Here is a 13,670-nt window from a genome sequence, read left to right as displayed (position 1 = left end):
CAAGCCCACTTCCTATGAAGAATACAGTGATTCACTCCATACAGACTCCTCAGCAAATAATGCTGCTAAACAGAGTGCCTTGCTGGGACTGCCTGCACAGTCACCAACAGAAGATACCAAAGCCAAGAGGAAACATGTTGTCTAGAAAAAATATACCATTTGCTTTTATTCCATTTCCTGAGTAGAACGTCTCTTCTTTGGAGACCAAACTTGGGGCTTGCTGCAATGCACCACATAGAACATTCCATTCTCATAGCCAATAAAAATTAGAAGCCACGTGAGTCAGTGAGGGTCACACAGCTGCTCCCAGGAAGCCAGGGTCTCTCCTACCCAGCATGAAGATCATATGTCCAGAATCTAGGTACTCTCCAATAAACAAGAACAGCTAAGAAAAAAACTGTGCAACCCTTTAAATGCTCTGTATTTGGTAGAAAAAGCCGTGTGAGCCACCCAGGAAGTGGGTATAAACCCGAGGGATCCAAAGTGCTGGGGTGGGCTGGAATCACCTCACCAACCAGTTCTGGCGCCGCAGAAAGTTTCTGAGAAGAGCAGATGTGACTAAGATCTAGGGAGGTTGACTCAAGGACAATAGAGCAGCAGTTCTCAGCCTATGGGTCTCGACCCCTTTAAGGGTCATATATCAGATATCCTCAATATCAGATATCTCCATTATGATTCATAAAAGTAGCAAATTACAGTTGTAAAGTAGCAACAAAATAATTTTATGGTTGGGGGGGTCACCACAACATGAGGGACTATATTAAAGGGTTGCAGCATTAGGGAGGTTGAGAATCACTGCATCAGAGGGTACCCCAAAGGCATTACGTATGGAAAGCAGAGATTTACTTGGTAGGAGGTATTTTCATGGTTGATTTTCTCTGCAACTGTTTATCACTTATTTCATTTTAGTCCCACTAATCCTATGACTTTAGAGATCTCACCTATTGACTGTTCCATTGCCTATTAGAAAAAGTGTGCAGGTCTTTCTCCTTGATTCATCAGTGGGACGGGGTACCCTTTCAGAGTTTGGGTTTTTAGCAGACCTGTATTTAGTCTATGTGCTCTTGCAGCTTAGTCAGCACTGTGCTCACTAGAGTGGAACAGAGGTGGGACTTTTTGATTTCTGGAAGTAAGTTTGTGGTTCCTTTCCAGTTACTGACCCATGAGTGCAGATAAGAAGGCTGAGACCATCAGATTACAGTGTGAGCTGTCTGAAGACACTCATAGCCATGACCAGACTTTCAACCAATCAAACAACCTGAAGTTAAGAACCCTTCAAATTCCAGGCCCTGAACTTTAAAGGTGTGGCTAAATGTTGGGAGTTCTCTTAGCAGAGACTTTCCGCTATGCCCTGTCCTTACTCTTGACCCAAAAAACAGGTATAGCATAATGAAATAGTTGTTTATTCATAATGTTGTACTCTCAGAAAATTGATTTAGCAGCAACAGACAACTATATGTACAAGATAGGTAATAAACCCATTGCTTATAGAACCCACACCTGGAATATGATCCTTAGCTCTGGGGAACACATTTCAGAATATTTTTTTAAAAAAATGTACTCAGAAACAAATAGCAAGAATTTTCTTTATGCAGGATGAGGTAGGGGTGAAAGGGTTGGAGACAGTTAGTTGCCCTCCAATATTTGAAGGCCTATGATGAATGAAAGTGGAAAAAAATACTTTCTATATTTCAGGAGGTAGGCAGAGAGGTAGGGATAGTTTCCAAAGTGGATTCAAAGATTTTCTAAATCCTGGGCATTTGAGGAAGCAAATGAGGTGGTGTGATCCCTTTGTTTAAGGTAATGGGGCACAGACTGGAGGATGGCCATGTAGATAAGGTTGGGGAGAGAATTCACTTATCAGAAAACTGGTTCCATAAAATGCCTTTACATTAAGGTTCCACTGCAACACTAAGATGTTTTTAATCTAAAGATCATCCCCATTTCCTTGTGCTAAGAAATCTAATCCTAACACATGTGGAGCAGAGAGGGGAAAAAAATACAAGATGAATAAATTACATGAAAGGCAAAACCCAAGTATAAATAGAAAGTGTTGCAGAACCTGAGGAGAAAAGAACAGAAAACTAACAAGGGAAATCCAACCCAGAAGAGCAGGAAAGAAACATTAAAAGGAAGAGGGAGCGGGAACAAACTGGAGAGGCGCTTTGTGGGAGAGGTGGAGGAGTGAATTAGACAAGCTGGGGCCAGACAATGCCTGCCACCTTCCTGAGAAAGAGCGTCCTTTACTGTGGAGACATCAGTGGGAAAAACATTCCAGAGAATGTGGGTCATGTACCAAGCACCAATGCCTTGGTTGTCCTTATGTAGAATGGTAATTAAAGCTTGCTGATACCGCTGGAAATTATACCTGTTTCCTGAAGAAATCAGTGTGATAAAGAACATGCCAAGCACCCAGAAAATGAGACCAGTCCAAAAGAAAAGTCAAAGAGGAAACCACAAAGAGAAAAAGATTTAAAAGAAAAAAAATTATCTCATTTATGTTTTGTCTGAATTTTATCACCATTGTAATCAGTTTCTGAGGGTTCATAATGACTTTAACTCTCATTACTCAACCCGTAAACAAATCTTCCCTTGATACCCTTTACAGGAGGAGGGGAGACTCCTTTGAAGTGGAAGGAAAAAGTCACCTTCAGGGAACAGAGGCAGTGAATTCTGGAGCCAAATGGTAAGAAATGATCATAGGTCACGTGCCTCAGTCTTCCAAAGATTCATCACGCCAGAAGTCACCAATTCACACCATCCATGAAATGCTTTATTTTTGATTTTAAGTTTTAAAAAGATATTCTTTTCCTCTTAAGAATGGAAATTATATCATGTTACTCACCCATTTCCTAGGTCTGCCTCTTGGCCGTTTTTCTCCAATGGCCTCTGCTTTCTGAAAAGAATGACAAAGGAAGTCATGTAATCTCCTGCCTGAGGTTTTTCACATGAGCTGGACCAAGGGCTGTGTTTCCAGTTAGAATGTTCTGTACTGCAGATGAGGTATCTTCCTCATGTACACTTCATGGTCTGTGCTTTTTAATGGATGCTTCTTCCTTGCTGCTCACTGCATGACGTAAAGAGGTATCTATGCAACCTCTCACCATAAAAGACTCCCATGGGGTGATGGCTTCTGAAGTGCATGAATACACTTTTGTGAAACCCACTTTGCCTTTGTTTCTGATCATACCAAAGAAATATTCCCACATCCCATAATTTATGCAAATTAATATGTAACAGCATGAACATTCTTTCAATCATCAAGACTCTCCAGTTACAAGTAGTTACAAAAATTAATATAGACATATTAACTTTGGATAATGAAACAGTTGTCTCTATACTACTATAGAAAGCAAGTCTGAATGTGAGAAATAATACACTTCAGTCTGAAACAATGAACATCAACCAACTTCTTCACAGCTAATTTCCTGTTCTTTGCTCAAAACAATCACCTGTTAATCAGTTGCATAAGGCAGAGATAGTGAGAGAGGAAGGGAGAGAAGAGGGAGATAGATAGACAGACAGACTGACTAACAGACGATAGTTTTAAAAAACACCAGCAAAAATCACCAATATTTGTCCCAGAGATTTAAATCATAGCTACATAAAAATTATTCAACTAAAATGGGCATTGTTAACACTAATTCCACACTCGACATGAGTCTTACATAAATCTCTTTCTTGTTATCATTACAGTTTGTTTCATTGCTATACTGCACAGATTTTTCTGATATCAGTTAGTTATTTCTATTTTAGTTCCAATTTTAACATTCATAAAGTAATTAGCTTTAGTCACCTAACTTACTCCATTCCCTAAGCATGTCAACACACACACACACACACACTTACCTTCTATAAAAAAAAAAAAAGCATATGTTTAGACTTTTCTGAATAAAGCTGAGAATTTACTTACCGCTTTGTGTAAGACCCCTCATACAAAAATCTAGGCAGACCGAGTCAGGACAACTTCTTTTATAATTTAGTTTTGTCCAGTGTGTCTTGGTACATTGATACATTGATATATTAAGAGCCTGTAGTGACAAATAAAACCTTCCTTCCCCTCTTCAACTTACCTAATAAAAGCAGATGAATATAAAGGACAAGATGGATAGATAGATGGATGGATGGATGGATGGATGGATGGATGGATGGATGGACAGATAGAAAGACAGAGATAACAGTTTGATAGTTGATAGAAAATCTGCAGATAGATACCTGGCATTGCTATCCAGCCATAGGCTAATCCAGATTCACAACTGTCAGAAATTCTATGATTATAATGTTACCTCCAATTTACTAAGCATTTAAAATTCTCTGGTCTAAGTTAGGTGGTGTGGTACTTTAATCCTTACAGCAGGCTTGTAACAGGAGCATCGTGACTTCATTTACTTTGCAGATGAGCAACCAAATCCTAGATGAGTTGGGTCATATCATGCTGGTAAGCGATGGGCCTGAGATTTGAACCCAGCTCTGTTTGACTTCTAAGACTTCTGCTAGCCTCTTCCCAGTGCTTGAGACAACTCTGGTAACAGAGCCACTGATTTGGCTCATTTCTGAGATTGAAAAGGAATTCAGTAGCTCTGGGGATCTTTAGCTGTCAGATTTTGGCTGTCAATGTTTCCAGCTTTGTTCCAGATCAACCAAGGATTTCTTTATGGTCAAACTTAGTGCACCACCTCACCTTTAGTCACAGAGCATGGATTGTAGGGTAAGTGCAAGCTGGGGATGCCCAGAAAACCACACAGCCTTTCTCAGTTGTCCCCTGGAGGAATGAAGGTGTCATACTTCAGAAAGCCTAGGTCCAAGGCCCTTCTCAGTCTAGCTTTATGACTAGGGACAGGTCCCTGGAAGCCTTGATTTGATTTCCTAAAGTGGAGACAAGTTCTCCTTTGTGGGGACATCAAGGAACTTGGACATGCCCACCCTAACCAAGATGCTCAAAAATGTCTTTTCATACCTAATAGGATAGAAGGCTTAAAAGTAAAGTTTCTCTTCAAGTTAGTCCAAGACAGTTGAGTCAAGGCAAAGTATTCCAGTGTACTCAACCGTCTCCTCTTAGAAGACAACTTTGAAGAAACGCCTGGCTGGGATATAGTGAGTTGTAAAGGCTCATGAGACCCGGGGAGAGGGCAGCATTTGAGTGCATCTTTGGAAGTAACTATAAGATTGCACGAAGTTTACCCAGTAATGAATTACAGGAACATGAAACACAGACAGCCTTTCTCATGGGAACTGGGTGGTCCTTGTTGGAGGGAAGGCTGCTATTAACCTTGAAGGTAACAATGCTCTACCAGAATTTCTGTATAATTCTTACATCCTAGGAGCTATGATATGACCTGGGTGTATCTGAAATCTACTGAAGAGAAGAAGGAGTTTTCTAAAAAAAAAAGCTCCCCTGCATTTTAAAGTGAGAGAAAACAGATCTCTCAAAGAGAGAGGGGAGAGGAAGCCTTGCAAATACGATAACTTTTAAATGAGTATCCCATTTACAAAAAGCCCATTGAGAAATAAAATTCATACCATTAACGAAAGGGCACAAGACCACGATTATCACTTGGACTTGTTAAAAGTGAACTTGCTCCCTGCTCATAGAGGCTGGTGTCCTACGTAAACTGAAACCTCTTCTGAGATGACATCTAGAAGAAACATGCTGGCTGCCCTGTGTGGCCTCTATCTGGGAGGCTTGATTGTTCTTGAAAACCCACATTACTGAATCACTCTGATCAAACTTCACAGGCTGCAAAACAAGCTGGGGTTTTAGTTTGTAAACCAGAGTAGCTCCAGGATTTTCAGATACTGGGAAACTGTGGCTTTAAGCATCTCTGTGTGTGTGTGTGTGTGTGTGTGTGTGTGTGTGTGTGTGTGTGTGTAATACTCTTTGAGGCATTGTCTTTCAAAGAAGATAAACAAAACATTGAGGATACTTGTTTAAAAGCATTGACATATACAGTACTGTAAAAGCAAATGTTTGCTTTGCCTTTGCTGGGATCGGTTTTGGTTCTGTATTCCATATACATGTATAACTGAGACATAACTAGTTCTAAGTGGTTTTGGTTTTTGTAGAGGGCAGCAGCAGGAACCAGTAGGCTTTCTGCATTTGTGAAAACTAAAATTTCAGACTTTTACCAGCACCATGACACAAGTATCCACATCCCTCATAGCACAGCCTATCCGGGGTGCTTTCTTCCCCAGTTGACTCGATTATATTCTTTATGCCTTTGTAAAGTTCATAATTCAGAATTGTGTCCTCAATTTTAGATGTTTAGAAGCAAGTTTGGGGAAATATGGTAGGGGATGCTAAATAGAAGATGCACTTCTTTCTTTAGGAAGTACTGGGCACTTTAAGCTTGGGAGTATATTCCATATTTTAAAAAATTTAAAAAGGAAATTTATCTTGTGAACATCTCCCTTGGATTGGAAACGGTAATTATGGTTATAGTGGATATATTAGGGGAGGAATTCACTATCAGTTTTTGAAAGGGATGAATAAAGAGGGATAAAAGGAGGGAGAAAGGGGAAAGGAAGACGAGAGACAAAGGGGACGGGGACTGGGAGGAGAGAAGCATTGGTGTTCCTGTGTGCATTTTGTTTCCCCATTACCATCAAACCCCAGAAGCTTGGTAAAACTTCAAAACCATCTCTCGTAGTGCTTTCATTTGACAATTAAGAATACATTTGGATTATGGCAATCCCCAAACTTTGTGGATTATTTGGAGGGGGGGCAAAGCCTCTGCATATTAGTGGCAGAAGACCCATATTTCTCTGCCTTCATGTCTTAAAACACTTCAAGTTCCCCACACTTTTAATCCAGTCTATATTTCAAGTCATTGAGGAGGATGATAGATATCAACTTTTCACTTGGCAGTGTATAAAACACGGGTCATTCCCCACAAGTGGGAAGGATGAGTTTTAGAAGAGTTGAACACTGGGCATGTGTCAGTTTACAATTTTGAATCAGTTTTATCATTTGTGAAGACCATCTACTTGTGAAGGGCCCAGCAAGACTGCAGTATTGAACAGACACTCAAATGTAATGTAACTCTACTTCATTACAACAATGCCCTACTGAGTTAATCGGTCTCCACAGTGACGTTTCTATTTAACGGCTTCTCCAGTCTCCCACTCTGTGGGAGATTCTGTGACTTGCCAACCTTCACAGGGAATGGAACTTAGACTCAACCTGATATTAAGACAGGATGGCTCTTTTCTATGCTGAGATAGTCTCAGATATAAAACAGAATGGCCAAAGGCAAGGTGTGAGACGAAGAAAGATTTTTTTTTTTTAAGACCAAGAAAATTTTAAAGAAGAAGAAAGCTCCTTAGGATTAATGAGTAGTTAGAATATTTTCAACATTCCTGTATTCCTATTAAGACATGAACAAGAGCAGTGACTGGGAACCAAGAGACAAATTCAAGTCTAACTTCAGGTCAAGCTATTCAATTTTTACAATTCTAAATGCTCTCATCATATTTTTGTGTTACAGTGGGCATTACCTATAAGCCAGAGATCCCTAGTTCAAATCAGTAAGTGTTTAAACACAGAAAAAGAAAGTAGGAAAAAATTAAAAATGAGCTGCATGAGAAAGTGGCTTGTATTGTCTTTGTATATTTGTATTTTGATTTTTTTAAAAAAAGACTAAACCCTGTTTGAACCCAATAGTATGCAGAAACACAACAGTGTATGAAACATAAGGACATCTAATCAAAATCTAGAAAAATAAACCATTTCTTCCAGCCTCCCTCTCCCACGTCTCTCTCTCTCTCTCCCACTCCTCTCTCCTCTCTCTCTCTCTCTCTCTCTCTCTCTCTCTCTCTCTCCCTCTCTCTCTCTCAAAAACAAAAAGCAGAGTGAACCAACATTCATTGGAATTGAATTGAATTGGCTCAATCATTTGGACTAAACATCTATCCAGTAAATTCTTATTTCACCACCTTGATAACCCAGCCTTTTGGGATCCCAAGGTTATGTGCAACCATTTTTAGTCTTGAAAAGTGCTATGATTCGCTCACCTACTATATTTGCAGTGAGAAATAGAAGAAATTCCCATCATCCATTGCAGCTCACTCTCAAGGAAACACATACATGAGTCCTCCTGCCATGACTCTGACACATGTCTGCTTCCACGTACATATGCAGTAAGTCAAAACCAAAGACAACGTTTTGGAAAAATTCTTGTGTTCATAGCTGGAGAGTATCCTATTCTAAATCATGTCCTCAGATAAAATAGCAATGATGTAGGGGTTCACAAGACAGTCTGGGGGTGTGGCTCAGTAGTGAAGCAACTGTTCTAGGATGTGCAAGGCCCTGGGCTTCAGTTTTTAGCACTTAAAGATAAATAAACAAACAATAGAATATGTTCTCTGTGTTAAAGCCATATAAATGAATATGAAGCAGTTTAAAAATATTACTGTTTCTCTGTTCACCTTTTTCCACTGGTTAACTGAGCACAGATGCTCAACTAAGAAGCTTAGCATAGGGGGTTGTGAAGTTCTTGTGCAAAGTGTGAGGTTCTGAGGTGAACTCTGGAAACCATAAAAAACAAATCAACAACAACAAAATCAAGCAAGACAAGACAGGTTTGAATGACTTCACCAGCTTAAAATGCTCTTCCTCAGGCTGGAGAGATGGCTCAGAGGTTAAAAGCACTGACTGCTCTTCCAGAGGGCCTGAGTTCGGTTCCCAGCAACCACATGGTGGCTCACAACCATCTGTTATAAGATCTGGTGCCCTCTTCTGGTGTGCAGATATACATGGAAGCAGAATGTTGTATACATAATAAATAAGTAAAATTGTTTAAAAAATGCTCTTCCTCACCCATCTATTCTCAACAAAGAACTGAAATGCAATAGGATCCCCATCAGGAACTTTCAGCTCTGTTGAGACCCTGAGATAGGCATGACCCAAGGTCAGCTGAAGTAATGAGGAGCTTTGGAGGAAAGAGTTCAGAGGGCCGAAAGTTTCCAGAGAAATAGAACTGGGGGTCTCCCTGGCACCCAGTTGCCACATAAAATAATCCAGATGTATCTGAATGTCCCCTATTTGTACCTTGATCGATGATGACTTGATGGCATTCCCATAGGGAATCTACAGATGCATTCAGGCCTCTTCTTCCCAGGCAAAGTGAAGTTTTGAAAAATGAGTTCAAATCCCAAGACCGTGGAGACAGCAGTTACAACTTCCTTCACTGAACCAGCCTTATGTTATTTAGAGCCCTAACTCTCACATAAGAACTTACCTGCCCATCAACACACAGAGGGATCGCATTACATCACTCTAGGACTGTAGAAACTACAGGCTGGAACTTTCTGATCACCCCCCAGAGTCATCTTTGACAGTCAACAAAGGGTACCTTTGGTCCCTCTCTTCCTTGGTCTTCCATGCTCTAAAGAAAATCATGTCCTCACACAGCCATTGGACTCTGCAGTTAATATGAAATTTCTCTCTTCTCTATCCCTAAATTGTCTGTGATCGAAATTAGTAATAATTTATGAAAAAAAAAACAATCACTTTCAGGAATGCAAATCATTGGAATATGACTCAGTCTACAGAGTACCAGTTAACCTCAGGGTTTGCTTACATTGTGTATGAAGATGAACTAAAATGTTTATTCTGAATGCATTATTCAAAGTATATACACTCTACCCATATGCAACTTTCATTCTGGGCTCTGTTCTCTAGTCTGGCCATTATGCCTCCAGTAAAAGGAGGGGGCCAAGCAAACTGCTAACATCATGAAATACGGGTATACGTCATACCTGAAATCTTTCTACCAAAATTTAACTCAACCTAGAAACACACTCTTCTTCACAAGCACCTGAATGAGACCTGCTTTGAAACTTCAAGACCAATTTGCCTTGTGACCTGAAGCAGAGGATTTTAGTGACAGCCCCTCCAGTTTTCTCTCCTGATTAAAAAGAAACAATAAAACCCTCAGCACAATGTAAAGGTGGTGATAGTTTCCTCCTCTCCAAGCATAAGAAATTGTGGAGATATAAAGCATCTCCAGTGAGCCCAAAACACAACACAAAGATTAAAAGATACCTGGGTATAGGTCTACCTGGACCTAAAAACAAATGAATGCTCAGATAAATCATTTACTCCAGAATATGGCAACTTCTGGTTTCTTTTTATTAAGGCTACATTCAGACTGGAAGAGTTCCCAGTAAAGATTATCATGGACACACAGGGTTATCCATGAAATTAGTTTTGTAGGAGGGATAATTAACTTCTCTTCCATAAGTTCTAAACATGACAAATTGCCTCTTTAGAAATTTGTTTCTTGTGCATATCACACAAATCAACTTTCTATTGAAATTAAAAGGGTAGCTAACTTAATAGTTGTTCATCCACCTGGTCTTGCAACATTCTGCATGGATTGTCAAGTTTCTCACTGTTAATTTTCTAATAAGCAGTTTTGTTTTCAAATGCCCCAAGGCCAGTTGCTCAGTCCAAGTATAAACTTAGAAAAAAAAAAAAAAAGCTCAAAGCAGCAAGAAAATTTAAACAGCACCATCAAGACTCCAATGTACATTGCATCTCCACTTATTTGAGAATTTGTTTCTCTCAAGTACTTACCAGCTCTGTGGGGTATGTGTGTGTGTGTGTGTGTGTGTGTGTGTGTGTGTGTGTGTGTGTGTGTGTGTATTCCCAGAGTGTAGAAAAATATTCACTTCATTAATCATATAGAAGATTTTCCATTTCCTCTTGCATGTTTTAAACTACATAACTCTTTCTAAAAAGATTTTCAGTTCAAAACCATAATGAGCATAAGCCTTATAAGAAGACAATACACAATTAATAGCCTAAGTGTGTATAAAGGCATAGGAATACCCTCCATAAAAACTGATTTGAAAGTGAAACTCTTTCATTTTTACCCATTCCAGGAATGACTTATCCATGTGTCCCCACCATCATGGTCTCTAAGGGAAGCACAGTTTATAAAACTGGAGAGAAATAATAGTCATGTTCTAAGCTAATGTATTTATTTGCTTTTATTAAAAAGGGAACATTTGTAATAGAATTGTATGAAATAATATACCTTGCAGAAAGAAAGAGTTCAGAAAAAATCTTGGGGGTGGGTATTTGTATTTTAGTAATTACACAAGTATGTGTATATACAAGAATTACAGGAAGAGGGCAGCCTAGTAGGACCATCTGTAGATTCCTATGGCTAGAACCAAACATACTTGGAAATGGAAAAGCTTTTTTTTTGTTTTGTTCTTGCTTTATATGTTAAATCAGACACAAGTCTTAACTTTCCTTTTGTCCATTAAGATACTCTCAGTCCATGATGAATTTTGTATGAAATACTTTGTAAAGTATAAAGACCATGATGGAACAATTTCTACCTATTCATTCAAGTGAAAGTGTCACACAGTAACAAACACCTTCCTTTTTACATTATCTTTCAAAGCATTTATTTATGGTGAGCTTTAAAGAGTCCTTAAATAATATTATGATGAGGCATCTTTTACATATTTTACATATCTGCTGATGCCTACCAAGACATTCCTATGCTGCCCCTGAGAGCAAAAGTATCACAGGCATACAACACAGAATAATGCTGGTTGTTAGTTTGTTTTGTTTTTAAGTCCATTTTAGTTCATTTATAAACAAAAGGCAGAGAAAGCACTCATAGTAAGAACACCAGCTTGGTATTATTACTTAAATAACAAGGTTATTCAGGAACACTTGAGTGTTAACTGGTTAAATACTTACTGCAAACCTGAACTTTAAAATGCAGTTAATTCAAAAGTAAGAGAAATCTGCTCTTTCAACTCTGTTCAAAACTTTTAAAATAAAACAGCCAGAAGTCCTAATGACTTCCTACGTGGCTTTTATACATCACTAGTTGCTATGACAGGATACACCACTGAGAACCATTACATATAATGTGGTTAGTGGCTACACTCCACAGAAAAAAAAAAAAACAAAAAACAAAAAACAAAAAAACAAAACAAAACAAAAAAACAAAAACAGAATACTAATCCCCTAAAGATGAACAAAGAGTCATTTTAAACAAATGCTGTATATTTAAATCTATTGAATGAGGATGTATTTCTAATGTTTGAACTATTAGTTTCAACTACAAGACACATTTACAAATAAGATGCAAACTATTTCCAATTTTATGTATAAGACCAAAAAGTGGCATATATTCTTCATTGCTTCTCTATACAGGCATTTACTGTGGGGTACCTCCTCTTTGCTACCACACAAAACCAACATGAAATTATTTTAAAGGTTCAAATTAAAATCTGTTTTTAAAAAAGTGAATGTTGAACTTAATTGGATTCTATCACACCACACACACACACACACACACACACACACACACACACTATGAAATAAGACAATCATTTGTTTTTAAAACTTCTCATTGTTTGAAAGCATAACATTGGTGGGGAAACCTTTCGATTAGGACAATATTATCTTGCAGGTTTGTCCAGACAGTATACTTTATCACATTTAAAGCTGTATAATTCATGAAACTTTTTTTTTCAGTAACCCATAATTGGATTTCCTTTTTTAATTACCATCTATGTGACAAAGCACTTAACTCTAACAGGGAGACTTGACTTCTAGTCAACATGCAAACAAGTCCTGAATAAATTAATCTCAATTATATTTTTTCCAGAGGAAATTACAGTCATCTCATCACCAGTCAAAATATCTAACTTTGATTTATTATGAACCAGTTTACCACGGATATAAATATTAATGATATCATTTCCATCCCTGTCCCACCCAGCCCTTCCTCCACAGCCCCTCTCACCCTCCCCCCCCTTAAGATTTATATTCTTTCATGGCTTTTTTGTTTGTCTGAAATCACTGTATCTCCTGGAAACTTTTAAAGTAAGCGTCAACATGGAAAAGAAAATAAAAAAAAAAAAGAAGAAAAAAGGTTAGGACCCATCTAGCAGGAGTGATGTCTTAGGTTATTCAGCTCATCTGGACCAGTCCTGGAATGTGGGTATAGAACGGGAGAATTGCAGGGAGGTCATTGGTAACATTACAAGAACTTCACTCGAAAATTCTCACCTTCTGGGCTGCTTTAGAAGGACTCTTGTTCTTGCTGCCTTTGGGTCTTCCCCTGGGTCTCTTGGGAGAGGGCTCACAGGTTGGCTCCTAATTGGAGGGAGGAAAGAAAAGCTGTTGTGGCTAGACCGGCAGAAAGAGAATGACCCTGGCTCTGCCTGTGTTTTCTGCCTGGGCCGCTTAACAAACCTGCTGGAAGTCATTCAGTTCATGCATAGTTGGATGATGGTGGCACAGCGTTTGCACAAGTGGAGGGTGGGAGGGACATAACCATAGTCTCATGTGCTCAAGGAGAAAACTACTTTGCATGTGAAAACGAGATTATATTTTGAAATCAAAATAATAGCGAAACCTGGAGGAGTTGCAATTTTCTAGAAAGTCCCATGTTTGCAAGGTACAAAGTTTACATGGCTGTGCACTTGGCAACTCACAGAAATAATAAACATTTTATAGGACTACCACTACCATTCTACTGGGATTTCAAACAACAGAACCCAACGTCATAGAGAGCTGGAAAGATAGCTGGATACACGGAAGGGATGGCTTCCAATCACTTCTCTATACCTGTTTCAGGTGCTTTAGAATTGAACCCACACATTCCGAGTGCAGTATTGGAGCGATTATCCAAACT

General features: G+C 38.9%; 1 protein-coding gene across 3 annotated transcripts in view; it reads right to left on the bottom strand.

The window, feature by feature from the left end:
• The window catches only part of Hmga2 (high mobility group AT-hook 2), a 119,899-nt gene that overhangs the window by 103,717 nt on the left and 2,512 nt on the right, over positions 1–13,670 (bottom strand). For 2 of the 3 annotated variants that reach the window (XR_004771733.1, XM_027392314.2), the window contains exons 2-3: positions 13,043–13,129; positions 2,846–2,896 (exon numbers count right to left, since the gene is read on the bottom strand). Coding sequence is in view for 2 of the 3 variants with exons in the window: in XM_027392314.2 (XP_027248115.1) it covers positions 2,846–2,896; positions 13,043–13,129 (138 nt within the window). In the remaining variant the exon portion in view is untranslated. Of the gene's footprint in view, positions 1–2,845; positions 2,897–13,042; positions 13,130–13,228; positions 13,491–13,670 lie in introns of those variants that run through there. The other variant, XM_027392312.2, reaches the window with a different exon arrangement.

The sequence above is a fragment of the Cricetulus griseus genome (assembly GCF_003668045.3).
Source record: "Cricetulus griseus strain 17A/GY chromosome 1 unlocalized genomic scaffold, alternate assembly CriGri-PICRH-1.0 chr1_0, whole genome shotgun sequence".
Classification (NCBI taxonomy): domain Eukaryota; kingdom Metazoa; phylum Chordata; class Mammalia; order Rodentia; family Cricetidae; genus Cricetulus; species Cricetulus griseus.
Note: the sequence above shows the minus strand (reverse complement) of the source record. Positions and strands in the feature narration are given on the sequence as shown.